Source organism: Acipenser ruthenus, chromosome 13 (assembly GCF_902713425.1).
Source record: "Acipenser ruthenus chromosome 13, fAciRut3.2 maternal haplotype, whole genome shotgun sequence".
In the NCBI taxonomy this organism is placed as follows: Eukaryota; Metazoa; Chordata; class Actinopteri; order Acipenseriformes; family Acipenseridae; genus Acipenser; species Acipenser ruthenus.
The window spans coordinates 6,375,210-6,394,617 of NC_081201.1; the positions used below are offsets into that span (position 1 = coordinate 6,375,210).

Genomic DNA, 19,408 nt, shown 5'->3' on the forward strand with positions numbered 1-19,408 from the left:
TATATACAGTACTGCATTTGTTTTAAGGATGTATTTTGACATTCAAAGGTGGGTAAATACTACCACCTAGTGGCAGTAGTAAATACTTTGTTTTTACCATTTGTTTTCAGGTGCAGAACTTGAGACCTTAGGTTGTTTTCTGTATTCTGGTTCCGATCGAAAAAATACTAATATATATATATATATATATATATATATATATATATATATATATATATATATATATAAACAGCAAATGTGCATAAAAGTCAATACCTGCATAAGGAAACAAATTAGCCAGACATACTTCCTTACACAGAGTGTTTCTTTTTCACATCATAGCCAATGACGCCTGTCACAGTTCTTTTGTTTAAATTTCTTAATGCACATCACCCATTAAGGTTTGAGAGCCATCTGATACAGCAAAAGCAACAATGTAATACCATGCGTACCCCATACATTTAAAGGTTGCAACTGTGGTTTCTAAACAACTGTACTTAAAGAACCACACTTCACAAAAGTAACCTTCTAGGTATAGGAAATAATACAGAGTGCACAGAGAAGTACTAGAATGGAATCTCATCCCTTACAAAAGTCATAATTAAGCAATGTGACGATACATTGCCTATTTAGTCCTTTCACCAACATTTTTTTCTCTGAAAATGTCCTGTTTCAAAGTTGCCAACTTGAAGGCAGAGAATAATTCATTGGAGACCAAGAAAACTACAACACAACAAAAGAAAACTGACTTCAAAATAAATGTTGGTCTGCAGTGAATTACTTTAGGTTATAATTGCATCTCAGAGTTTTGGTGAATTCATCATAAATCACTCGAGTTTCGCACACGTGGATTATCGGTCACCTGAACCATTTGATGCAATTATGACCTTGCAATTCACTGTAGTCCACCTATTCTTCTACATAAAGTAGAAACAAACATGATTACAGCGAATCAGTTCATTTTCCACAAACAACAAAATACGAGACAACAGCAAATACTGTTCTATTCATTTATTACTATACTTGTAGAAACTGAAAAAAAACAAGCTTTAGTAATAAGCAAACACTACCTTGAGTGATGAACAATCAAATTCATTAACAAACTGGTATCAGCTACAATAAGGAAACAACTAGATAAAGGTTTTACAAATACATAAATCAATAAGCCAATTAAAGCTCACATATAATTTCCACAAAGTTTTTTCTCAAAGTCACTACATATATGTACATGTTATTTATAAAGCAGAACTGCTTCACTGTCCAGAGCTAAAAATGTAGTTGAACGACAATCACTGAATAGAATGCTACAATAGTTATAGGAAGATTTTTATATTGAGAACAAGGCAGTGTTGGATCATTATGTTGATTTTAATAATACTAAAATGCACATGAAGATGCACATTTACCCCAAGGGGGGGGGGGGGGGGGGGTTGTGCTTAGGGGGAAATGTCTGGTATTGTCACATGATAATCATGCATAATACCAGACATTGTTCTGACAAAAAAATCCATGTGGTACAAATGCAAGTAAGAATCAGATATGGAGGCACCGTTGAATATTTCAGTTTAGAGATAGCATTATAAATGCGACAGTCTGGCTCTGGGGGGGGGGGGGGGGGGTGACAGCCTTTCTACCAGAAACCGGATTTCCTTATACATATTTTAAATAACTTTACTTAAGACAGACAATTTGTGTTTAATAGGTACTGTAGCTCTGTCAATCAGTTAATGTGATTTTCTATATGATACAAGATGTGGGGGGGGGAAAAGGGGGGGTCTCTGGAAACCATGCAGTTCTCTAGCACCTGCTTCCTATGATCCAGACTAATCAAAGCCCGCTGCTACTTCTTTTGATGTAGTGGCAGTTCGAGGCATTCTAATTAACCCGGCCATAGTCATGGTTTCTCTAATAGCACACTTTACAAGGAAAATACAAGTGCAGGCCACTGATTGCTTGTGTAAAAGGTAACTCACACCTGTTCAGACAGCTCAAACTGTACATCCCCCCCTCCCCTCCCCTCTGCTCTCATAGCCTGTGTTAATTTCCTAAAATGCTATTTTAATAATTTGATAAACATGGAGAATTAAAAAGTACCAACAGGTCACTAATATTATTGAGATATGTGCTCTTTAAGTGGCAAGCATTGATCTGTGAGTTGGAACCTCTGGGGGGATTTCTAAATCTGCCATCTGATATTACATCTCTCTTAGATATACCTATTTGAAGGTTCAGTAACCACCTCCATGAAAAAATCTTAAAGATTTTAGACTGTAAGATTAGATCTTAAGATTCTCAATACTAACTGGAAAAAAAAGCAGGACACCCACATTTTTTTTACAAAAGAGATACCTTAGATTGGCAGGATACTTTCTTTTTATTCATTAAATAGATCTGATCTTATCAGGTTTGGGTATTCTGAAAGTAGAAATGGTTAAATTGAGCTAGCAACCAATGTCGATATCTACAGAGCTTGTTCACACAATCAGATTTCTACAACTGAAATAAACACCTGCAGGAAGCAACATTATTGTTCAGTAAGTACCCTAATGGAGTCACATGGTAGGGGGTCACCCATTATGATTAGTCTCTGACTGTGCTATTATTTATAATACAGTACATCATTCTACTAAAGTGCTAAAAACTAGTTTCTGCCGATGCACTTTCAACATTCTCTATATTACACTAAAGGTATAGCTTTGAAAGCTGTCCAGAATGCAACCATTATTTGTCAGTTAACAAATGTGTGTGTATGTGTATATATGTATATAATTATTTTTTTTTTAAATGCAGTGTTCATTTGTATAAAAAACAAACAATAGTACAATAAAAGTGATCAATTAGGTTTGCTACTTCATTTCAGAAATAAATATAAAAAGAAACTGTACTGTAGTCTGTATATGACAAGACTAACATGATAGGAATGACCAGATACATGCAAGATATATCTGGCCTCAAGTATTAAATACTTCATCAGTATGATACGGAGTGAAAGCACCTGGATTTTATTATAAAAGGCAGGAACATATTGGTTCCCCTTTCAGACACACGCATGGATTTAGGAAGGACTTTCAAATAAAATCAAAAAAATAAATAAATAAACAAAAATATTTTGGAACTACCATTGCCCCAGCTTCATCTGTGGGATAAAGACGAGCCAAACACCAATAACATTAACATTTTCTGTTTGTGTTTCTCAGTGACTGGAGACAGAATTATAAAGCTAAAGCAATAAGCATACGATTGAGCATTTAGTTAATTAAATCAATCAGTCACATACTGTTGTAAATTACTTCAATGCAGTGATACTGCCATCTAAAATGTTAAATGCAAGTAATTATATGCACCAGACACAATAATGCTTATACTAAAGCATATACACTTGCATACACCTGTTTCAAGCAATAAACTGATTGCGCTGTAGCTAAGGAAGCATAAGTTCTTGTGTATATATTTTCAGCATTGCAGCCTGACAGCAGAAGTATCTGAAGGTCACATTTCCATTAAGTTTTTTTCTCATCCACACTTATTATTTTTAAATAACTCAATTAAACTTGAAAACAAATTTGATGTAGGAGGGAAAAAAACCACACACTGACTGATGGAAATTCAAACCCTAATCAAATCATACTGTGCTCTAAAATGAAGACAGCATTGTTGCATCAACACTTCAGTAACTAAAAATACCCTTTAAAAGGCTGCTGTGTGTTTGTACTCATTCTAGTTAGTGCTTGATGTCGTTATCATAAAACACAGCGCCTTGCTGTTGGTGGCTTTGAAATGAAAGGAAAGGTCCTGAAAATAAAACCCAGGGTATTGTGACAGGCTCCCTGGGAGGTATCGTTCCTGCCGTGTTTATGAAGCATGCTGCTCGTCCTCGATGTGAAGGCTGCTAGGGGGGGAGAGGAGAGGCTGGCTTGAACTGTTTGTGCTCTGGCTTTTCAGGCTCTCTGTCGACTCGGAGGATCCTGTTGAGAGGAGGAGGAGGAGGAGGAGGAATTAGGAAGCAGTGTGGAATAAATCTATTGAATAGCTTACCGGAGGAGGCAGATCTCAGAAGGTCTTCCATCCAGCAATCAGAAGTCACCCTGGGAGAAATGTACTAAAAGGAGTACAAGATTCTAACGCTCCTTATTGTCAAACAGCGATCAGGCTCAACTGTTCATGACTTGAGCTGTATTTTTTTTTTTTTCATGATTCAACATAATATTTATTAAAAGCAGAAAAAAAAAATTGCAAACACAAATATACACTACCGGTCAAAAGTTTTAGAACACCTCAATTTTTCCAGTTTTTATTGAAATTTACGCAGTTTAATGTCTCAATGTACTCTGAAATTAAAGCATAGAACAAATAAACAATTGGAGATAAAAAAAAGAAATCATGGAATCGTTTTGTTTAACAAAATTTAATCTAAATTTTTGACTCAAAGTAGTTTTTTCTCGTTCTTTCTACAATGGAAATCAAATATTGTTCGGAAAGTTCTTCCCAACACTGTTGCAGAAGTTCCCACAAATGTGTTGCACTTGTAGGTTGCTTTGCTTTCACCCTTCTGTCCAGTTCATCCCAAACCAGCTCGATGGGGTTTAAGTCTGGAGACTGTGCTGGCCATTCAATGATTTGAAGCCTACCGTCTTGTTCTTTTCTTCTAAGGTAGTTCTGACATAGCCTGGGGGTATGTTTTGGGTCATTATCTTGCTGTAGGATGAACCCCTGACCAACTAGGCATATACCAGAGGGTACTGCATGGCGATGCAAAATGCTGTGGTAGCAGTTTTGGTTCAGGGTGCCACTCACTCTGTGCAAGTCGCCGACTCTGGATCCAGCAAAAGAGCCCCAGACCATCACGCTTCCTCCTCCATGTTTGACAGTTGGTGTCACACACCGAGGAACCATCCTTTCGCCTACTCGACGGCGTATAAAAACCCTGCGTGATGAACCGAAGATTTCAAATTTTGATTAATCGGTCCATAAGACCTTCTTCCAGTCTTCAGTAGTCCACTGGTGGTGCTTCATGGCCCAGGCAAGCCTCTTTTTCTTATTTTGCCATCTTAGCAATGGCTTTCTTACTGCCACTCGACCTGTCAAACCTGCAGCTCGAAGTCTTCTCTTCACAGTTGAAACTGAGACTTGCTTACTTCGACTAGTGTTAAGCTGTGCTTGAAGCTGTTGACCTGTGAGCCGCCTATCACGCAAGCTGTTGACTCTCAGAAACTTGTCTTCTGATTCTGTTGTGGCTTTGGGTCTGCCAGACCTCTTCCTGTCAGAGTTTCCTCCAGTTTCCAAGTGCCTTTTGATGGTGTAGGAAACTGTACTCACTGACACCTTGGCTTTCTTTGCAATTTCTCTAAAGGAAAGACCTACACTTTTAAGGGTTATAATGGTCTGTCTGTCTTCCTTTGTTAATTGCCTTTTTCTCGCCATTAAGAGAGCAATATACTACTTCCTGCAGTACAATACTGTCCAAATAATGCTTAAGAGGGTGTAGTAACACAGTCTGTTCCAACACTGCTTTTATACAGACAGAGGGTTTGTAAGTAATCAACAAAAGTTGGGACACCTGTAGGAATTGTTAGCATCAACTTTCAAGGCTTAATTTACTTCCATTGCTGCAGAACAGCTGTAAGTTGTTAACCCATTACTTGTTCCCTGAAAAAGGCCTTTTTGTATAACTCTGAAATGTACATTATTTTTCAGTTTTTGGTAACCTAAACTTTTTTTTTTAACCTCTGGCAGTTTACCGCTTACCTTTGTACCATTTCAGGTTATTCACTGGACTTGAACTGCTTAAATTTCAATAAAAACTGGAAAAATGGGGGTGTTCTAAAACTTTTGACCAGTAGTGTATGTAATAAAACCAGACACATGAAATACCCCCTTCTTGTACGGGGCAGAGCCATCTTTAGCAGAAATATTTCCAATCTTTGATGCAGCTGGTGTCTTTTTCATTGAAGTGTAATGCAGTGTAAGAGATGCAAATGTTTGCTGTATTTATTTTTAAGTGATAAAAAAAATCTGTATATTTACACTTCTTTTAGAAATGGGAATTTTCACAGGGAACTGCATATTTCACAGCAATGGGTAAATTTCACAGAAATCGTGAAATCTGTGACAACCATGAAGAAAAAAATACAGCCTTATTCAGGACTAGTACTACCATGTCTCTGCTTAAACATAAAACATGAACCCACACCTTACACATTTTTAGTTTCCTCTTTGCTCTTACCTAGACAGGAATGCTGAAACAAATAATTATAAAACAGTGTAGGGGATAATTTAGCTTTGCAATGCATTTTGTTTCATTTAGTAATTTTGTTGCGGTTAACACTGAGAATTAAGTTGCAGCAATACTTCTACAGGAGCACTATTGGTTGACAAGACACACAGGTTTATCACGGTTTATCACAGTTCTTAGATTCTACAGACAGACACATAGGAAGCCATGGAGATCCACAGCAGAAAATAACAGAGGGAGACAGGAAGGCCAACATACCAGTTACTCCTCAATACCAACTGGGCAGGAGTCAGGACCCAGGGCTGCCCAGACCAAGGAGAGGAGGAGGGGTGGAAGAGAATGTTAGAAAAACAATGACACACAGGTTAGAGGTGAGGCTGTGTGAGTAATGGCAAGCTACGACTTAACGCATGCAATAAATTACATATTGTTTCCATCATCTGTCATCTTCCCTTTATTTAACCGATTGATAAAATGCAAGCTCTGTATCTCAATACTACAGCTATCAAAAACCCCACACAAAGGATAACTATAAATTCTTTCAGTTTGACAAAAAGCAATTAAGGTTATAAGCAACAATGTAACAGGTGGAAATAAAATCAACAAATGTGGCCAGTTATTATCTTTATGAAGTACAGTACAACAAATGAATTGAAAATGAGTGCTGTGACTTGGCAGTTGTGTTGGAGTAATCTGGTGCAGAAGGGTTTGCTGTGGGTCTATCAAGTTCTCATATTTTAACCCTTGGCATAGCCCAGTATTTCCCCCAGGAGTGGGATACAGAGCAGTGTTTCACAGGACAGGTTTACCTGGCAGGGAGATCTCCACTGGCGGGTCACTGTCGGTCTTAGTCAGGCTGCTGTGCTCACTGCTGCGGTCTTGGAGAATATCTTCCATGGACCGGGACCTCTGAACTGAAAATATTAAAAGCAAAAGCTGCTTTCAGTCCACCAGCATCCAAAGACAATGGTGCTCACTCACTCATGCATTCAGTTATCAGTACTGAGCTACCCAACAGGTTAAGTTAATGGCTTCAAATTTTAGTTTTTCCTCACCTTTCTTTGGTGTGACAGAGACCGGAGAATCTTCTGTTGCTGTGGTCTTAAGATGACAAAATAAATAAATAAGACTTGCATCACAGTAAGATTCAGTAGATTGCACCACATACCAGGGACACAGAGGGATTTATTCAATTGGAACTTATTAAACAGATCCTGTAGTCATATCTCAGTCCATCTGGTTTTTAATTATTGAATGCACGATACCCTACAGTTCATACACTGCATGCTTACTTAGTGAGCCTTTTGTTTGTATTTTTAAAACCAAATACAGAATTCATATTTCTACCAATTCCTGGGCAACTGAGAGAGCCCTGTCGTGCCTACCTCTGGTGAGTTGGGATTGCTGGCTATCAGAGGATGAGGCTGGGCATCAGAAACCTCAGACAGCTTCTCTTCATCTTCCTCCTGGATAGGGGAGGAGGGCGAGCGCAGTGTGCTGCAAGGAATGGTAAAAGAAAGGATTGGATTACACAGTCACTTTCTAATAAACTACCCAATAGGTTTAACCTAAAGTAACAGTAACAGTAATAGTACAGAGGGCATGTATACAAAGGGTCTTGATGCGCTTGTGTAAATGTGATGCTGCAACACCCGAGTGAGCTTTAATGTCAATGACAGCACTTGCATTTGTCTCACGATAATTATAAACAGGGGAGTTCCAGATCAGCATGTTTCACGGGGCTCACCTGTCTGGGGACTTGCTGCTCCTGTCCATGGCTTGGTTGTCGTTGCCCAGCGGCCGGCTAGAGAGGGGGAGAGATTCCACCAGACCCCCAGAGAAGTTGATCTCTTCATACAAGGGGGCGGAGGGGATACTTGGGGATATTGATCGCTGACCATTCAGGGCTTCCAGCAGGGAGATGGGTTCAAAGCCTGGTGGGATATTGTCTGAACTCTGGGGGGAAAAAAACAAAAGTATGCATAGACTTTATAATCCTTATGTGAAATGGAATAATGAAACTTTATTTAGACAAGGCTTAGCTTGGTCCAATTTATTGGACTGATCCCATCAATGCTTGTGTGATCGCAGTGAATTACTGTTTTAAAACTATAAATGCTTACCATATAACAGTTTTAGACTTCCCAATCCTGGAGCACAACCAGGGAGATTATAATGTGGTAAGCATTTTGTGAAGCTTTGACATTTAAAAAAAAAAAAAAAAAGACAAAAACCAACCAACCAAAAAAACATGCATCAATATTTTGAATGGTATCTGTATCTAGCTCACGCTAAGCAGCTGGAAGGCTGCGATTCCCCCAGCTCAAGTCTGCTTTTCTAACTAGAGACATTTGTTTGATTTGTAAGAATGCCACTTTCTGCGACACAAGCATTATGTAAAGAAGCTGATTAGCTTATGATGATTCTTTTTTTGCAAAAATTTCACTCCGATTAAACCAAAAGTGACAGCATAAAAACCCACGACTGCAGCACAAGATAACTACTGCACACAACAGAGGTGTATTTAATGATATTCTAAAGGATATCTTAACAGCTTAAAAACCAACCATTTTGCCTTGTACGTTGTGTATACTGCACATCGGAGATTAAAGGACTAAAAGACATTAGTGTGCGTGTCACATACCGAGTGCTCGTCATGGTCCATTGTTTGTGCTAGGACAGGGCTGAAGGATACAGGAGACAGGACCCCAGGCTTCTTGCGGACAGCACGGATCTGAAGCAATGCACGGAAAGCTATGGATAATACAGAAATACTTATTTGTGACATTTATTATTAACTTGTTTCTCAATGAGCACCTAGGTAAGGATATAATAACTGCATAATGTGTTTTACATACTCTCCATTTCCAGTTTTATATTATAGTACTGTGCTTTTATCAAAGAGCTCTTTAAATTTCAGTTTCCCACTCCAAATACAGTTAGTTAAGAGACAAAGAATTAAAAATTCTTGGCAGGGAACACACTTCTGTGTGCCTGTGTTAATCAGTGTCATCTGGAGTAACCAGCAGGGACATCCTCTAATGCAAACATTTTATACATGACATCTAGGAGTTTCATTAAAGACTATCAGAAAGTAGGAAAAACAGAATGGAGCTAATGCATCTTTAAAGCCGAGCCCGCACGAGTTACTGCCCCTATAAAGCTACTTCAGAGCCCCCTCTTATCCTCCTCCAAACCTCTAAAGCACTCACGCAATCTGCAGATGGGGCAGTTGTTGGCCTGGTATCGCAGGGTGTCAGCACAGGAGTTACACAGGCACAGGTGTCGGCAGGGCAGAATCAGGGTGTCGCGCAGGTCCGACAGGCACACCACACACTCATTGCTGTTGTCACTGTTCTCATCATCCGAGGGCTAAAAACAAAGGTGCATCAGCAGCAAACAGTACAATTTTATAATGTTTGCTTTTAATATATCACCATAAAGCATGCAATCAAAATGTATTTCCTATACAAACATTACTTTGTAACATGGATCAGTATGGCTCTAGCCAAGAATACCAATACTGATAGAATACCTTGGTCTCCTGGTTGTTCTTGTTTTCTATTCCATAGATCTCCTGTAGCAGGTAGCTCACACGATCCACCTAAAGCATGGGTGCAGCTGAGTTTCAGCAATTATTATTTACTTATTTGGGGTTTTTTTTAAGAAAAAGCAACACTGTGGCTAACCAAGCTAGTATGCAATTACATTTATAGTCACAAGGGGGCTCTAGCTGAAAGATAACTAAAAGCTGAAAGAAGATAACTAATAGGGTGTGCCAATCGCTGGTGTAGGGCTTTCATCTATATATATTTAGCAGACAACTAAAGCAGGCAACTAGTCAATATCTCTGGTATTTGGAGTTGAATCATTTATATCCAGTACACTGTAGAGGCTCTATACTTCAATTGTCATTTGTGCACCTTACAGCCGTTGACAATAAGGATAATTTGTGCTGTTGCTTGAAGGCAAATATACCCTTTAAAACCCGTTTTTATATATACTGTATTCTTTATATTCCTCCAACTTTATTCTGATCCCTGCAGTCCTGATTAGGACTGAGACAAGACTTGGGTGATCATTAACAGACCAGAGAATTCCACAGGCTAATGAAACAAAGAGCACTTCATATGGAAATGTGAGACTTCTATTATTAGTACAGTAGTAGTGGTAGCATGTGATTAAAAAATAGTACTGTAACAAATGCAGCCAGCTGAGCTGCCACTGCAGTAAACAAAGCACAATCAGAAACATTCCTGCTTAATACAGCAACATGTCCTGCTTCTGCAGCCTTGAATACTACACAACTATTTTAATAACAAGCTATATGGTTACTTACAATCTGTTTCTGTTTTAAAGGCTTCACTGAAAAACTGCCGTCAACGTGCTGCCAATGAGAAAATGAGATACAATTAGTTTCAAGTTACTACTTTTTTTAGTTAACGCATTTGTCAAAAAGGATGAATACCCCATTGTTTATAGTTCTTGAGTATTCTGGTATACACATGAAGAAATCTATTTGTTTTCATTGTTATGGGTAACACAAATACAAAACAAAAACACACACACACATGCCTTATCCATTTTGGTCAGTATCCACATTATGAAAATCGTAATCTCCCTGAAGATAAACGTTATGGAATCTGATACTGTGCATGCCTTTTCATAAACACAATTTTAAAGTGCAATAAAAAGCAATGGAATGATTGTCATTGAAAGTCTCTCAGGGAGACTGACGGCCATAAAAACGTAGCTTTGCCATTTAATAAGCACTAATGGCTTTCACAGCAGGAGAAGCCGCAGAGCTTAATTATCTGTAAATAGCATCAAAAGCCTATGTGGTACATGGAGGTACAAAGAACACATGTTGGCAAACCCATATGGGGATTCAAATAGTTCAGTGGTCCCTCCCCTTGGGTCTTTTTATTTTTTTCAGGTCAATGGTGCCGTTGTATTTATTCAACGTAATGTCAGTCTTGGGAGCATTTGGGACACATTTTGAAGTACCTCTGCATTTGTAAGATGCCTTGCTGATTGAAACCATTAACATATTTTTAAAAGAGCAAATGATTACCTATTCATACCAAGATATTTAGAAAGCAACCAGGTAATCTTTAAATCTCACTTACTTTTTCAAAGGCTGCCAAAAGAACATGAGCATGTCCTGCGATCACTGCAAGGAGTATGAAGAACACAGTGGTATTAAGTCTCCTAAAGCCTTTGTCAGAATGCACAACTCCTCTAAGGATACTGTGCCATAACACAGGACTAAAAGAACCAAGAAATGAGAGTTCATTTTTACAGGACAACACTGGTAATGAAATATTATATAAATAACTCAAAGTTTACCGTTTCCATCTTCCAGAATCTTATTTATATGATCTCAATATGCCATATTAAGTCAGAGCTCAATGTGAAAGTCTTGACTTTGACATTAAAAAAAAGCAAGACAGGGGTCCCCGAGTGGCTCATCCAGTTAAAGGGCTGCCGCTGGGAGAGCAAGATGAGTCACACAGCTTGGACGGCACCAGTTTGCATCCAGGCTGTGTAAAGAGGCCGAACTTTGCTGGGGACTCCGAGGGGGGCGTCACATTGGCTCGAACTATCCCGGGGTGGGGGGGATGGGAAACCGGCAGGGATTGCGTCTCCTCATTGCGACTACATTTTATGATTCTCTCAAAGCTTTAGGTCTTTATCATCCAAAAAATAATAATCATATGACTACATGGCAGATATCTAAGGTCACTTATTAAAGTAAGGGGTATTGTTAGATTTACACAGGGATGCTTAAATTAGGAAACCTACCATCACCTTCATCAACCACAGCTTGGATCACCACAGGGAAAATGCCTTTTTCCAGGTCAAAGTTGAGCTGAAAAGAAATCATGATGTTCAAAACAAAACAATCCCCAGATATCAATACAAAGCACAAGCATCCCGCCTGGTTCTCAAAAGTAAAAGCACAGAAAGTCTACAGTGGAGTGACAGTCATTAGATCACATATTAAAATGTTAAAATGTATTTATATATGCAGTTAAATCCGATGTCTAACTGAGCTCAGAACCAATTGCCATCCCACTACAAGCAAGTGATCTATGATGTTATCCAATTAGAGAGGACCCTCCTTAAAACCTCCAGTCACAAATCAAGGACTGAAAGTGCAGTAAGTTATGTAGGAACAGCATAACAGAAACTTCAGTTAAATGCCCTGTAACTTTATTTTTCTGTACTGCCATAACAATGTTACTAAGATTTGAGATTACATTTCAAGTGCAGTTTTCGTACAAGTGACATTTGGCTTTACGTCTTGCTGGCCATGGCTAAAGTATATGGACTTACTTAAGAACTGGAATTACCTTCCCCCTCACAGTCATTTTAGAACATGCTGTACTATTAGCGGTATTGATTTCTCTCCAGGGCTATCCCTATAGAATTAGCAGGATGTCAAAGTCAAGTGACATCATGTACAGAGCATCAGAAACCTTGCAGACAGCACGACCCAAGCGTTTACTAAAGCAGTTATAATGGGAACTTAAAGAGCTGCCATTAACTTATTCACCACTTGCAACTGCAGCAACCCCCCCCCCCCCCCACCCACCCACCCAGCACCTACAAACTGCTATCAAAAAAGACCCTACAGTTCACATCAAGACATTTTTTTTGTCAAACTGTTTTCTGCAAGACTAAGACATTTCTTTACACAGATTTTATGTTTGAAGCTCAGGCTTTGCAGAAAATGGGTCTAATCTACTCAAATTAAAATTCAGATGTACAGGGGTGTAAATAAGACTCCTATTCCACAGCAGTTTCACCCATTCTGGGTTTTACTGCGAGCTTGATTAGCCACAGTGTATAGGTAACACTCACAGTAAAACCAAGAATGGATCAAACTGCTATGTAATGGGATTCTAATTTTCATCCCTGGATGTACATCCACTTGTTTCCATAAAGACTGTAGTGCAGGAAGGAGATACACCATGTCTTTGTATATTTTCTGCACTACCGGCATATATTGCACGCTACTCACCTCTTCCTCTTTCCACTCAGAGAAATCAATTTTGAAAGAAGGCTGTGAAAACTGCTGGCTCACCCCTCTCTTGTAATGTACCGTTTCAGAGACCAGGGCAGGGTTCCTTGGGTTGTACCTAACAAAATACAAAAACACAGGGTACTGACGGCATATGCATTAGCCACTGGTGCATGCCTTTATTTTAAACAATATAAAAGAACGCTTATGTCTCTGGAAAATCTTTGGATACAGAATGTTTTCTTTTCACAACAGAAAATATTATTTATTGCGATATAAGCTGGTACACTTCAAATTACTGTACATAAACACAATCCAATCGTGTTTCTTTTCACCCTGTGATATTTGCATTTGTAGTAATAGAATGAACTTCTGATGGCTAATGGTTAGAGATAGAGAACTATCAGGGCAATGGACCTATACTTCAAATACTTTATCTGATAATACAATGCTTTATGTATTGCCTCTAACACCTTCCCCCAACCCAACACACATTAGCTGTAAGCTGAAAATGATGAGATAAGCCCTTTCTGCTGTACCTGTTTACTGCCTCCTGCTGTTAATATACATTCCAATGCTGTTCCAACTTTGTGTATCCATGGCAACAAGGTACTTGCTAAGAGCACTAGATATATTCCCTGGCTGGAGTGTGAATATAATTCAGTAGTATGGGATTGGATTATATTAAAAAAAAATCCTACTGAAAAATCAAATACATGTTTGCCACAATGTGTGCATCTTTCTATATGAAAATATGAGGTCCACAAAGTGAAAGGAAATGCATACGTTTTTGATTTACTGGAACTTTTTTTTTTTTTTTTTTTTTTTTTGTCTTTGTCTTTTATAACGAAGTCTGAATATTTCAGAATGTTGACGCTAACCTTCTTTTCAGAGAAATCTTGGAAGAGGGTAAACTAAACCTACTTCAACCAAACCTTGAACTTACACTGCCATCCCATTGGAGAATTCCTCAGAGGCCTGGCAGTAAATACTGATTGCCACGCGAGCATCAGCATCAAAGGTGAACTCCACACTGTACAGGATCCTGGGCTTCCCATTCTCTTCATCTGGGCTGTCTGAATCATCTTTGTACCTGCAAGAAAGACATCAGGCATACAGTCAGCACTTTATCATCACCTCAGACCTCTTTGGCAGGACGGTGAGCATGAATGCAGGAAAGGGTTGGCTTTGACGCACTGCTGGGACTCCTCCCTGCACAGGGCAGGATAAAACCAGAGCTGTGGTAAACTGGCAGTGCAAAAGCCTGGTATCGCTAAAAGGGTTTTGTATAAGAATGCACCCTTTCAACTCCAAATGCCATACCTGGGATGAAGTTTTTGCCTCGGGGGACTTCGTGACATTGTGCAACTAACCTTGGCTTTTACAAGTTTCAGCTAACACCTTCCCCCACCGGTCTCACCTGCTCAGGCTAACCTCACCTTCTTACAGAAATGCACATTTTAAAATCAGTCTGTTTCCAAAAGACTTCAAATGTGTTAAATAATTTTCACTCACCTGACCAAGCGAAGGGAGTCTTTCCTGATATTAACTAAACTCCTCAATGTCTTTACTGGTTCATGGGGAGCTGGGGTAACATATGGAAACTAAATAAAAACAAATAGGAATGGAGAAAAGAATTCAGCTGCAACAAAAAAAAACAATGTACTGTCCACAATGTAACTGATTAAGTCTTAGGTGGTGTAATGAATCCATTCAACACAACCTCTGGCTTGGTTAATATTTATACACAATGTGTTGTTGGTTTACTAAAGAAAGCTTGCTATTCAAAACAATGATCTAAGTCATCACTACAGCGCTAGCTTTTGTGTGTTGATTGTTTAGCCTGGAAACCAGACAAAAGCACGCTGACCTACTTCAAACAAAACACTTCAGGACAGGGCTTGATTAGAGAAGCACAACGACTTTTTGCACAGATGCTCCATTTAATACATAAGAGAAATTAATAAGGTGGTTTGTATTCTTCTTTTACAAGCACAAGGTGATTTGTGCTTTATAGATTTAATTCACATACATAATAAAAATGGATCTATATTATTGTTGACACTAATACATGCTTTGCTGCAGCCAATACAAATTCTAGTGCAGGCATTATTTTGTAATAAAGGAAACCTTGAGGGAACAGATTGGGAAGGACTTTTTTTAAAAACAAAGTATGACATTGTTGATTGTTTCATACAGCTTTATAATTAAGAATAAGCTTGCTTTCTGTATGTGGATAACTATTCTCTGTCTACTATACCACTGATTATATTAGTCTTATTCTAGCCCTGATCTGCTTTACATGTTCAAGTTGTACAGGCTAATTCTACAGTACATCAATTTACTGAAAGTCTAGTGGCTTTCTCTTCTAATAACACATAGTTCACCATTCAACTCTGGCACCAGTACCCTATCTAAAAACAAATGTGTTACTTATTAGCATTTCATTCATGACTAATGTACTGTTTGTACAGTTAAGCATTTCCTAGCTTTCCTTTTACCTGCACAGGTCTGTTTCCAAGGAAATTCAGGTCTGTGTTCTCTCCAAACAGGTATCCCTCTGGGTGTGGAGTATCAAACTTTTCCCCTCCCATGAAGAAGTGACTCGCAAAATAGTTTCCTAAAATGAAACATGCAAGGGTTCCTACCAAATAATGTTTTCTTCCAGCATTTGTTTGATCACCTTACTAAAAGAGGGCACTGACAATACACATAAGAAAGATTCAACTCTGAAACAACATGATATACCAGTATCCAGTATTTCCATTCCAACCAAATATATTAATTGCACAAAACAGCAACAGTTATCTAGTTGAGGGGAGCTTATATTCTGAGCAGAGGAAAGGCAACAAATAAACCTAAAAGGTTATGCCAGATCAACATCTGGAGGGGCTGACAGAATACGTCACACATGGTTGTGTAAAACCTTTGCTGGTGGTAAATGAAATTGCTATAATGTGACAAACCAAAGCAATTGAAAGAAGCATAGTTATTTACAAAGAAAGCAGCCTAGATTATTAACATGTCTGCAAGGACCCCGAAATTCACAGTACACCCAGAGTATCCATTTGGGAAGAGTTGTTTATGATCATTTATTGGGTTAAATATAAATATCTATTGGCTGAAGTGAGGGAAATTGAAAGTGTAGCCATACTTCTAAACCATAAACTCATAACCAGCCTTACCTATAGTACAAGCCAACTTAAACACTACATATTTTGCAGACATATATGCAGAAGTGCTATTTTCAAAGACATTTACAAGAAGCCTGTCATAAAAGAAAATTGTCAAAACAACCACACCTACATCCAATAGTATCCAAGGTATGCATCACTCACATGACTCAGTTTCATTTACTTTAAAACACACACACACTAATAATAGTGTTTTCACATGTTATCCATGGTTGCAGTGAAACAGAATTACACATTTCAGTGTTCATGATATCATCTTTGTTATCCAAAATGCTTGTTTACTGCTAGAGGGCTCCTACTACAGTTTTTATATCACACTATTTTAACACAAGTCAACGTTAATGATATACCTAGTTCACTTTATAATCTAAACTACAATATTCTATAAAAGAGACTGCATAGTTTTAGGCTTATATATTAACTTCCTGTGATACACTACTTATGGACATCTAGCTGACCAAAATGTTGAATTGTGTGACCCTGAGCAAGTCACTTAACCTCCTTGTGCTCCGTCTTTCGGGTGAGACATAATTTTAAGTGACTCTGCAGCTGATGCACAGTTCACACACCCTTGTCTCTGTAAGTCGCCTTGGATAAAGGCGTCTGCTAAATAAACTAATAAATAAAAAAAATATCTTAACAAGCAACAAGCACTTGTGCGTGCGTGTGTGTGTAGAAGCCTGGACAAAAATCGCTTTAAACGTTTCTGCGGCTGATTCAGTGGGGGTAACGTTTACTTAACTGGCAGAGCCACCCTCCACATGCTAAGAGACACTAAGAATAAAACTTCTGTTACTTGCTGATCTATCACTTATTTTTATTTGTCTGTGTGTCTAAAATGTTAATTGTTAATATTGTAATACAGTATAAGGAAAAAAGCAATGTACTGCATACGTAAAATAATGTTGTTTCTTTTTGTTTTGTCTTATTTTTCTTTTTTGTTCAATTGGTCACACATATTTTACAACAGGGCTACCAGTACCATACACAGAAAAACAGACATGCTTAACCACTGAAAATGTACAACAAAAACAATACATACCCCCTTAATGAATACGTTGTTGTTTTTAAATACTTAACTTTGTCAGGTTAGAAAACAACAATCGGGTATGTAAGATTAGCACGCTCTTATAATTATTTTTATCTATATATATATATATATATATATATATATATATATATATATATATATATATATATCTATATATCTATCTATCTATCTATATAGATGATTATGTTGTGCTTACCCGATTTCGGAGGATATCTGTAGGCAGAATTTGCTTGAATGTCAATATCTTCAACTCCAGCAATTCTTCGGCTTAATATCGAACCCATTATTCACACACACACAAAACTGAACTACGCAGGTCAAACACAAAAACTGAAAAAAGCTTGGTATTGACTTTACTTGTTAAAAATAAAAAAAACAACGACGTTCCACAGATCGAGCACGAAAATTCAATCAGACATCATGAAAGATTTAGCTCGGTTTAGGTATCCCACTTTATATTTACAATTCGGAGCAAGGTGACACAGATCCACCGAAATTAAATAAAACCACAAACAGGCGACAAAAACAAACAAAAAGAAGGGCACTGATTATATATTTTTTTCAGACACAACAACGACGTATTACGCCATTTCCGCACATTTCTCAATGCACTTTGGGAAATGTCGTTGTTTAAACGCAAAATATCACTTTCTATCAAGGGTTTTTTGAAGTGTAAAAAACTACAACTCCCGGAGCACAGTGTGGGGTTGTTATGCTTACCTTGAGGGATCCATGGGACGTGTAGGGTACCAGGCTGCATTCATTTTTTATGTTAAATTACATATTTGGGGTCATCTACTTATTTATTAGCAACCAAAATGTGCTCTAAAAATGTGTACGAGTCATTGTGTGAAAAAAATAGACAAGACGTTCAAATGCCAGCCGCCAGTTTCTAATTACAAATAGTGCAACATTTCCAGGACGCCCCTTGTGGATTGTTTTGTTTTTGTTTTATTTATGTTAGGGTCAAACTAAAAGCTTCCTGGTGGCATACCATGCCGGATCAAGAAGGTACAGCTGATACGCAAAGGGGTTGCTTTTATCAATAATGCATTAGTGTGTTACACATTGCCTATATTATCATTTATCTTATCTTCATGTTCTATAATAGCAGTTATTGAAATCTAAGACCCTGTCCATATGGAGGATAATTTGTGCCAAAATTAATAAATAAATAAATAAATACATAAGTATATTTTCCAATGTAATGTACTGCGATTTGTATTTATTTATTTATTTATTTATTTAGTATGTATTAATTAATGTTGGCACAAATTGTCCCCCTTATGTCCACACTATGTCTTTAAACCGTATTAGTTGCCTTTGAACTGGCTTAAAAGTGCTGATACAGTTAGCGCCACACCACGCATCGTAATACCCGACCCCAGACCACCTCACGATGACGTCTGGAGTCCGGTTCTAAGACCGCATCAGGTAGTTCGGTTTGTCAGAAGAGTGAATGATGTAATACCGAACTACGTTTTTTGTGTGTCCTCCAATATCTAAAAATGCTTTCTGGTATGTTTTGGCGAGTGGACATTACAAAGACAAATAGGCGCCTGAAGGTGTTGAGAACGACTATACCAATGCTGCTGTACCGCAGACATTTATGAGGCTTGTTGTAAAAAGGATGGCTCATGGAGCGACGATATCTGGAGGGATGAAATCGGTCAAGGAGAACTTCGGAGTTCAAAACGAAACGCACACATTATGATAATAACGTTCATGCTAAGACACGTTATGTCTTCCGTCGGCACGGCTCCATACTGGGATGTAAACATAAATTACAGTGCATTGTGGGATAATGTCATATTATTAGACCCACGGTCCTTTGCGCTTAGGAACTGTAACTATTTTAATTGTGTTTGTACGCATTCAGCCCGACTAAACATGAAACTGTACTGTAGTGTGGACGCTTTGAGCTG

The 19,408-nt window shown here is 38.2% G+C and overlaps 1 protein-coding gene across 2 annotated transcripts; it reads right to left on the reverse strand.

Annotated features, from left to right (window-relative positions):
• Positions 1 to 975: 975 nt before the first annotated feature.
• On the reverse strand, positions 976 to 18,115 carry LOC117418305 (E3 ubiquitin-protein ligase MGRN1-like). 2 transcript variants are annotated; one of them, XM_034031226.3, is made up of 17 exons: positions 17,680 to 18,115; positions 15,740 to 15,858; positions 14,754 to 14,842; positions 14,185 to 14,331; positions 13,239 to 13,356; positions 12,017 to 12,083; positions 11,341 to 11,384; positions 10,551 to 10,598; positions 9,747 to 9,815; positions 9,424 to 9,583; positions 8,856 to 8,965; positions 7,959 to 8,167; positions 7,597 to 7,708; positions 7,267 to 7,312; positions 7,021 to 7,125; positions 6,470 to 6,513; positions 976 to 3,944 (listed from the first exon to the last, which is right to left on the reverse strand). In XM_034031226.3, the coding sequence occupies exons 1-16, from the start codon at positions 17,765 to 17,767 to the stop codon at positions 6,473 to 6,475; spliced, it is 1,572 nt and encodes a 523-aa protein (XP_033887117.2). In that variant the 5' UTR covers positions 17,768 to 18,115; the 3' UTR covers positions 976 to 3,944; positions 6,470 to 6,472. The 2 variants fall into 2 exon arrangements, with proteins under 2 accessions (XP_033887117.2, XP_033887116.2); XM_034031225.3 differs by lacking the exon at positions 6,470 to 6,513 and having other exon boundaries at positions 17,680 to 18,113.
• Positions 18,116 to 19,408: the final 1,293 nt, after the last annotated feature.